This window comes from Otolemur garnettii, unplaced genomic scaffold (genome assembly GCF_000181295.1).
Source record: "Otolemur garnettii isolate 467f Iridium unplaced genomic scaffold, OtoGar3 scaffold00044, whole genome shotgun sequence".
Classification (NCBI taxonomy): Eukaryota; Metazoa; Chordata; class Mammalia; order Primates; family Galagidae; genus Otolemur; species Otolemur garnettii.
Genome location: NW_003852439.1, coordinates 8416355 through 8425415, shown reverse-complemented (window position 1 = coordinate 8425415; position 9061 = coordinate 8416355). Strand labels below are relative to the sequence as shown.

General features: G+C 55.9%; 1 protein-coding gene across 2 annotated transcripts in view; it reads right to left on the bottom strand.

The window, feature by feature from the left end:
- Positions 1-1462: 1462 nt before the first annotated feature.
- Positions 1463-9061, bottom strand: part of TRAF7 (TNF receptor associated factor 7) — a 21627-nt gene continuing 14028 nt past the window's right edge. For both annotated transcript variants that reach the window (XM_012805827.2, XM_023513801.1), the window contains exons 5-21: positions 7457-7573; positions 6928-7020; positions 6682-6715; positions 5941-6124; positions 5691-5825; positions 4899-5116; positions 4749-4822; positions 4467-4515; positions 4257-4384; positions 3683-3765; positions 3158-3197; positions 2905-3021; positions 2700-2822; positions 2417-2536; positions 2194-2325; positions 1991-2110; positions 1463-1822 (exon numbers count right to left, since the gene is read on the bottom strand). In XM_012805827.2, coding sequence (XP_012661281.1) covers positions 1808-1822; positions 1991-2110; positions 2194-2325; positions 2417-2536; positions 2700-2822; positions 2905-3021; positions 3158-3197; positions 3683-3765; positions 4257-4384; positions 4467-4515; positions 4749-4822; positions 4899-5116; positions 5691-5825; positions 5941-6124; positions 6682-6715; positions 6928-7020; positions 7457-7573 — 1782 coding nt within the window. In that variant the 3' untranslated portion in view covers positions 1463-1807. The remainder of the gene's footprint in view (positions 1823-1990; positions 2111-2193; positions 2326-2416; positions 2537-2699; positions 2823-2904; positions 3022-3157; positions 3198-3682; positions 3766-4256; positions 4385-4466; positions 4516-4748; positions 4823-4898; positions 5117-5690; positions 5826-5940; positions 6125-6681; positions 6716-6927; positions 7021-7456; positions 7574-9061) is intronic.

Here is a 9061-nt window from a genome sequence, read left to right as displayed (position 1 = left end):
AAGAGGGAGGGGGGCACTGTAGCCCTCTCCCCAATCTGGGGCAGAGCACAGGCCTATGCCCAGCACAGAACTGCCCATTGGGGAACCTCTGCCAGCTGCTCCTGCGCAGCACAAGGGACAGGGACCAAGGTCAGGGCCCTCTGCCCCACTGCACCCCCCCCCCCCCGCCCAGATTATAAGCTATCAAAAGTATTAATTTATTGGGAATGAGCTGAGGCAGATTTCCCCAGAGAAACAAAAAGGTATAACTTTAACAAATATATATTTAAAGAAAGAAATATTATTGATTCTATAGAAAACCATTTACCAACTGAAAGGACACTGGAGTCTAGCTTGAGACAAAAACTGTTAAGAGGCTCAGGCCATCTGTCTGTCCATACTTCCCTCCCTCCATCCTATAGTGGCCAGGCCCCTGACCCACTAGCACAAACAGGAGGCTTGGGTCCAGGGAGGGGTGGGTGCTCCACCCAGGGTCTTTCCTCTGCTTTCTCATAACTTCTCTGCATCTGAAGAACTCGAAGGATGTGCCTTGCTCACTGATGGGCTGTGTTCTCCTCCTGAGTGTGGCCACGTCCTGGCGGTGCTGGTGCGAGGGTGTGCTATGTATGCAGTGTGGTGATCGCGGGTGTGTCAGCTGAGACACAGCAGCGTGGGTGCAGGGGCATGCGTGCCAAGCTGCATGTAGCTCGAGGCTCATGTGTGAGGGTGTCCCCAACCCTCTTCCCTGGGCTACACACTGGCCCCACATGGGCAGCTAGCCCACCCCACTCAAGTTCCCAAGGACGCTTCTGCTCATGGTCCAAGGCTGTGTCGTGTGGTCGTTCTTGCCTTCTCTTTTCCCCTCTGTCTCTTTCTTCCTCTCCAAGAAGTACTGACTGGTCTCTATCGTGTTTGCTGATCCACAAGTGTTGGGCACAACTTTGACATTTCTTTAAAAAAAAGAATTAAAAAAAAAAAACAACGCCAAAACCCAGTGATTGTGGTGCAAGGTGGGTGGAGGGGGCTGGCTGAGGTGACATCTGACCATGTGGGGCCCTTTCCAGCTGTCATACCCAGCACTTCCCTGTAAGTGGATGTGCCCAGTGCCCACCTGGTCTCTCCTCAGCAGGTCCAGGCTAGGGCTCCAGCTGGCTGGGGGAGGGGGGAGTCTGGGCAGGGAGCTGCTATCAGCTGTCAATAAACAGCAGAAAACAGAGTTGCCTGGCTCTCTTTTTGGGAGTGTGTGTATTGGTGAAAGCAAGGGAGCAGAATAAGAAGCCAGGGGCCAAGTTGTGCTAAGCCTCCTCTGGCAAAGAGGGCAGGTCCCCAGGTGGGCCACAGTCCTGGGGTCAACAAATGGAAGTGTTCTGTGGTCCATCCCCTTCCCAGTGTCCCTCATATTCACTGCTGGTGCCAGTGAACACTAACTTTCTCAAAGCCACATACAGCCCCTTTACCCTGAGGACATGACCCCACTCACAGCCACAGTCTATGCAGCTTTTATTTCAACTGGGAAATAATCAAATCTATATACAGTCTAAAAACAGTAGAAAAGGTGAGTAAAAAGGCCTGCACACAGTCCATCTGGGGTGGGGATGGAGGGTAGGCCAACCAAGCATCGTACCTGGCACCCAGAGAGAGGGGCCTGCACATAGTCCTGGCAGCAGCAAAGGCTGAGCACAGGGCAAGAAGGGCACTGTCTGGCTGTTTGAGCCTGTCCACTTGTCCCCACAGGGCAAGCAGAAACCCCCGAGACCAGCCCATATGGTAAGCTTGGCTCAGACAAGTCCAGGGCAGGCTCAGAAGTCAAGGCCTGGCTAGGGTTCAGTTAACAAGTCCAAACCTGCAAAGAAAAGGCTTTTTCATTTTGGTGCCCTGTGGCCACCCTACCCCAAGGTCACCTGCTGTCCATACTCTCTCTCCACTGCCACTTACCCAGGCCCGCTAGTTCCTTACCACCTTGCTCCCACCCTTGCATCCCCTTTGGATGGCCCAAGCCACAGACACTGACCTTCACAGTGCTATCCACAGCCCCTGAGAAGAGCCGGCCCCTTGATACAGCCAGTGCAGTGACACTACCCTGGTGGCGCAGCAGGGTCTGTGTGCAGATCATGTTGTCCATACTCCAGACCTGAGGGGCACATGGGATTTAAGGACCCACTCAAGCTTGGACACCTACCCTCAAAGCTTCCTGCCACCTGGGCCAGCACACACCCTGAGGGACCGGTCATAGGATGCACTGAAGACTTTGGTCTGGTCTGGCGTAGAGATGACTGCCAGGGCATAGACAGTGCCTACATGGCCTGTTAGGGTCCGCACCTGCTCCTTGGATTCAATGTCCCATACCTAGGAGGGTGGGCACAAGTGGGTCAGAGACACAGAACAAGGTTAGGGAGATGGGCCCAGGATCTGGCCCTGACGAGTGGCCACCCCTTACGTGGATGAGGTTCTCGTAGGTGCCACAGACAATGTGGTGATTTGTCACAGCGATAGAGTAGACGCTGCCGCCAGATGTCTGCAGGACATGGATGCAGTCGAGGGTTCGGATGTCCCAGATCTATGGGTAAGGGGGGCCACTTGGTCCCAGGCCAGGCATCTCACCTCCAGGGTCTCTGAGGCTCAGACACCATGGGGCAGCCCACATGCCCACCTAGGGTGTATATGAAGGTTAAGGGCAGGGTGGGCAGAGCCCCAAAGGGTAAGGTGTGGCTCAGGCGCACCTTGATTGTCTGGTAGGAGCCACTGTACAAGTAGCTCTGGGCAGCCACTAGGGCCCGTACCCAGTGGTTGAGACCTGTGAGCTCCTTCTTCAGCTTCAGCTCGGTGCCCACGATGTCCCAGACCTGCAGGATGGCTGTGAGTAAGGGCTGAGTGGGCACCGAATACCTCAATGATAGCACCTATAGGCACATGCCTCACTCATACCTTGATGGCCTTCAAGGAGCCACTGAAGAGCATGTTGTGGGAAGAGACCAGGGTACACACTGGGTTGTCATGGGCCCGGATGGTGTTCACCTTCTGTAGGTTCTGGATGTCCCAAACCTGGCAGGGGGAGGATGAGAAGTCTCATAGCTAGAAGCCTGGGGCAGGGAGAAGTGGGCACCCAAGGGGGCCCAAATAAATACTGCCGCAGGCATGGGCAACCACCTCTTGCCCACCTGCCCATGGCCCCACTCACAATGATGGTGCAGTCTGCAGAGCCACTGTAGAGTTTGCACCTGGAAAAGCAAGATGAACACTTCAGGGCAGGAGAGGCTGCCACCCTTGCTGACGCTTCCCTGGCCAGGCTGAGGTCAGTGCTTGCCATCAGGAACCAGCAGTATGGCCCAGGGTAGTTTCCCTAAGCCCCAGCCTATTTTCCTGTTTCTATTCAAGAATCTTGGAAATGGCAGCCCAGCCTCTGGTGCCTGTCTGGAGAATATTTGACAGTGAGCTGGGAGGTAATTACCCGACTGTTAACTGATGAATAAATCCCAAGATCAGCTGCTGGCAGTCAAACTCCTGTTCCCTGTGAGCGAGCATCTCTCTCTCTCTCCCTCACACACAGACATGTACGCACACACTCCCACTCCCACAAAGCCAGGGTGGCTGCTCCATGGCCCCATGCCTAGGGTTGTGCCTAGGCTCTGGCTGTAGGCAGGTGACAACTGAGCACCTATCTCCAGTCCCTGTGAGCAGTGGCCATACATGCACTTAGACTCACCCTTGGATGCAGAGAGCCAGCACAATGCCATCATGGCCCTCCAGTGTCTTTTGGCACTTGTAGGTCGTACATGTGTCCCACACCTGCAAAGACAAGGCCAGAGCAGGTCTCAGTAGGGTCAGCCCAGTACCAAGGAACAGTGTGGCAAGAAAGGAAAAAGGGGCTCGGCACCTGTAGCTCAACCAGCTAAGGCGCCAGCCACATACACCTAAGGTGGCAGGTTCAAATCCAGCCCAGACCTGCCAAACAACAATGACGGCTGCAACCAAAAAATAGCCGGGCATTGTGGCGAGCGCCTGTGGTCCCAGCTACTTGGGAGGCTGAGGCAGGAGACTCGCTTGAGCCCAGGAGTTGGAGGTTGCTGTGAGCTGTAATGCCACAGCACTCTACCCAGGGGGACAGCTTGAGGCTCTGTCTCCAAAAAAAAAAAAAAAGAAAGAAAGAAAGGAAAAAGGCCATATAGGGGAAAAGGCCCCACCCAGGGGAAAGGCACCATCCATAGGCAGGCTGCAGCTGACAGAGGATGGCATGCAATGCCCATCCCAGTCCAGCCAGACTGTAAGACTTCACCTACCTTGATGGTCTTGTCAGAGGAGCCACTGAAGAGTAGGTCACCCATAGAGTAGACACAGAGACACCAAACAGGACCCTGATGGCCTACAAAGGTCCCTTTGCACTTGAAGATCTGCTGAGGGTCATAGGCTACAGAGACAGAAAAGCTGGTGAGGGACCCAAGTGGGGGATCTCAGGGGTGGTAGGTGGGAGCTGAAGGGCCCATACTCACATCCTAGGATGCCCATGTTCAGCCGTGCATTGATGTGGGACAGCTCATCCTGCAAAGCCAAGAGCAGACCAAAGGGCAGGTGGGCAGAGCTGCCTCGGCTTCCAAGGCAGCCTCTCTACAGTCCACAGCACCAACCCTCCTCAGAACACATACCCCAAATCCTGACTATTAGGGGCAAAGGACAGTGGGGGAGGCCTACCTGATAGGTGAGGGACAGTTCTGCCTGGCAGGCTACCTTCCTAAGTCTCAACCCCACAGCCCCTGCAGCACCCACCCACTCACATTCAACATGGACGCATCACGCCGGAACTCCATGAGGTCCTCACTAAGCTTGCTCTGGTTTTCATCCAAGACATCTGAGTGGCAAGAAAGAGGGCGTTACTAGGGCCAGGAGCAGGGACTGTGTCCCTGTGTCTCTGGGCCAACCCTTACCAAACTTGAGCTCTAGGCTTTTCTCCAGCTGATCGATCTTTTCTGAAAGTTTGCCCAGCATGGAGCGCAGGAAGGCGATCTCCTGGTCCTTCTGGGCCAGTGCCACATGCATCTCATGGAAGCGGTCATCTGTCTGCTGTAGGAACTCCTTCAGGCCTTCAAAGCGGCACGTCTCCAGGTGTGTCTCGTAAGTGTCCTGGTTCCCAATGAAGGTGCACCTGCAGTGACAGATGGTTGCTCACCTGCCTGCCTGGCAGGACTCCTGCCTGTACCTCCCCAGTCCTAGGGTTCTCTCTGCAATATTCCACCCCTGTGCCCACTGCACCCCAGACCTAGCCACCCTCACTCACCAACTTGCCTATCTGTCCTGTCTACCTAGCAACCTGTGGGTAACCCATGGGTCACTTCACAAGTGAAGGGCAACCTCATCACCCTGCCCAGAGCTCATCAAGGGCTCCTTCCTTCCTGAGAGTAATGCCCATACCCTTCATCAGCCTTCCTGGCCTGAAGGCCCAGTTCCTGCCTTCCCTCCAGACCTCAACTTCCTCTCCACCCTCAACCTTGCCTATGTGCTTGAATTCACCCATAGGCCAGCTACAGGAATGCCCTTTTCCATCCCTTCCCTAATGCCCCCAGCATCCCCCATCTGTGTTTCCAGTAGGCTCAGGGCTCTCCTGAGCACCTCGACCCTCGTGAGGATTACAAACAAGTGTGGCTCTCAGCTAAGATGTATCTCCCTGGGAACACTCAGGCAGCTCAAGGAGGGAGTTGCCCACCTACCCAACCACTCACCCATACTTGGAGTGAGGACACTTGATGTGCTCGCATTCCTTAAGGTGAGCCTCCAGGTTCATCTTGAGCAAGGGGGGGCAGCTGGGGTTGTTGGGACACCGCACAGGCCTGTAGTCACAGCTGCCCTCATGGTCTCTGTAGGAGGGTGGGACAAGGCAGAGACTGAGCCTGGGGCCACACAATGGAGCCCTCAGAGAGATAAAGCTTCCCAGCACTCTGTGGGGGCCAGGGCCAGGGGAGGGGCACTTACTTCCGGGCACTGAGCTTAATGGTAAAGGGGCACCCTCGGGGGTCCACCTCGAAGACGGTGGGCTTTCCACTGCTCACCACACGGCAGCCGTGTCTGCAGTGGATGAAGAGCTCGCCAATCTGCTCAGCCACTGCAATGTTGTTCACTACTACTGTCAGCTTGGCATTGTCCACGGGACATTTCTCTGGAAAAGGAGGACATGCTGACCCCCCCCCCACACACACACAGAGCCTGCCTGGCCACCCAGTACCTTGGTAGCTCTGCCCAGTGGGAAACAGAGTCCTGCTGAGGTGGGAGAGCAAGCCTGGAACATGTTCCCCCACCTGGATGAGCATGAGCCACTATCAGGCGCCTGATCTGCCCTCTGACTGCCCCTCTGTAGGTGCATGGCAGGGAATGAGAACACAGCTGGACCATTAAGAAGGAAGAGCAGGTGCTGACAGAGCTTCTCAGCTGAGTCCGGAAAAGTCTGGGTGGGGCCGACAGGGCTGGAGGGCAGAGTGTCACTGGGAGGAGTGGGTACTGGTGCAGGAGCCTCAGAGCAAGGACAGCCTCCACAGAGAGCATAGCATTGACCCTGGGAGTGCTGGACTCCTATGCTGCTCAGGGAGGTCCTGAAGCTCGCCTTAGGGTGTCACTTCGCACTGCTGCCCACACCACTACCCACTTCATAGAAAACAAATGAGCTGGACATGGGCCTATGCCTAAGCTGTAGGGCCTGGGCCAGGGGCAGAAACCTACCTGACTTCAAGGCACATCTTCTACAGAACGTGTGCTGTGGAAACAAAGGGCAGATTTAGGGCTGGCTGCAGAGTCTTCCCAAGTCCACTGTAGCAGCATCCCAGGGCCTCACCCCTGCCCCAAGCCCACTGCAGGGGACACTTGTGGGTCAGCCAGCCGAGGCCTGTGACCAAGACCACAGCTCCATATATGAGGTAGCAGCCTTGGAGCTGGTGGGTGGTGGGAGGGATCCAACAGCAGGCTCACCCCACATGTGGTGATCACAGGATCCCTGAACACGCTACAGCAGAGCTGGCAGCACAGCTTCACCGAGGGCTGCTCAGCAAAGACCAGTGGCTCCTAGAATGGGCAGGGCAGGGCAAGGAAGGGTGGGCCTGAGTGCTGCATGGTGGTAAGGCCATCCTGCGCCATGCCACCACCAGGCACCTAGCTCCTTCCCCAGCAGACCCAGGGCTACCCTTGGGGTTGCAGAGGACTGTCCCAAGAGGGGCCTGCCAAGGTTTCGGGGCCAAGAGGAGGCCAAGCAGGGAGGGCTACCTTTAGCCTCTTGGTTCTGACCTGCCCTGCCTGCCCCTCCTCCCAGGACAGAAACTACAAAGGCTCATCAGAGCCCCACTGACTCCCTGGGGATGGGGAGTGGGAGGATCAACCTGGCCCCTCAGTCCTGACATGGATGCCTAAACACCAGAGGCCCTGACCCAGTCTGACCTACCCTCTCACTGTAAGCTAGGCTATAGCCCTCCAAAGGCCCTCTGCACAGAGCTCCCACACCTACCGGCTCCTCCTCCTCCTCAGGCAGGGAGAACGTGGAGCGCAAGGACATGCTGGACTCGGAATGCAGGGAGCGGACGGAGATGGCTGAGTCAGAGCGGCGGGGAGTGCTGATGGGGGGCTGCACAGAGAGAGGCAGCCTGTCAGGGGCTCTGCAAGGGGTTTCACCAGAGGGGGGACGGGACCAAGCCTTGTGGAAACTGGAGGGCAGTTGCACTCCCAGGGCCACCTCTGTCCTAGTAAGCAATCTGGTTTCCCACAAGGGCTGTGGGTGTGAGGTAGGGTGCCTGTGCAGCACCCAGATCCCCTGCCTGCCTGCCGGCGCTGGCCACAGCCCCTGATGCTGGGCTGCCCGCTCACGTCTGCCAACTTTCTTTGTGTAAATGGAGAGACTTCCTGCTATTCAATTCTATGAGGACACACTCAGGCTGCTTCCTGCTTCCTGTGAGGGAATATGGGCCACAGAGGGGCACATGCACCAGCCAATCCTAGGGCAGCCGACAGCCCTAGACTGTTGCATGGAAAGGAATAGAAGGCCAGGGAGAAGCTGCTAGACTCCAGGTACCTCCCAGGCTCAGCTACCATCTGGCATCCCTGGCTGGGGGACACAAGCCCAGTCAGGGAAGCTCAGGAGAAAGGCAGAGCCAGGCCCCCACCTAACCCTGGCTGGGCTTCCTGAGAGCAGGTGAGGGCTGTGGGCCACCTACTAGGGAATCTCGGGGGTGTGGCAGGCACTAACCCTTCCTCCCCTCTGGGCATGAAAGCCTCTAGAAGAAGTTTGGGAGAGCTATTGATCTCTATGGCACTCATATGGAAGCCACACTGCACAACCCCCTCAGCTCTGCAGAGCCTCTCTGGGAATAACCCCTCCTCCCCAGCAGCCCCTGTATTAAACTTGCAGGGCACAGAGGCTCAGCCAGCACTAGTCAGGTGTCCCCATGCTGGTGGAAGAAAGCACTATCCCTGAGTGCCTCACCAGGACAGTATCTACTGCCCTTCAATGCCCCAAGTGGCCCGTCTACATGGAAACACAAGAGGAAAACAGGGAGAGTCAGAGGAAATGAGTCAAACCATCCTCACCTTAGTAATGGTAGCAGAAGGGCAAGAGCAGGGGCTGGCAGGGGCTGGCATTGGGCCCCACCCTCCTGAGCACAGAAGTTAAAGGGGCCCCCATAACTTTAAAGACACCATGACCCATACCACTGAGGCTCGAGGGAACAGAGCAGGATAATCAGTTGACTTGTCCTCAGGGCCTAGTGCAGTGCCCAGCACATGAGTGTGTTTGTTTGATTAAGAACTCTTTTTTTTTTTTTTTTTTTGAGACAGAATCTCACTTTGTTGCCCCCGGTAGAATGCCATGGCATCAGAGCTTACAGGAACCTCAAACTCTTGGGCTCAAGCGATTCTCTTGTCTCAGCTTTTCAAGTAGCTGGGCCTACAGGCAACTACAAACCCAGCTATTATAGAGACAAGGTCTCACTCTGGCTCAGGCTGGTCTCAAACTCGTGAGCTCAGGCAATCTACCTGCCTCAGCCTCCCAGAGTGTTAGGATTACAGGTGTGAGCCACCGTGCCAGGCAAGAATGTTTTTTCTTTTCTTTTTTTTTTTT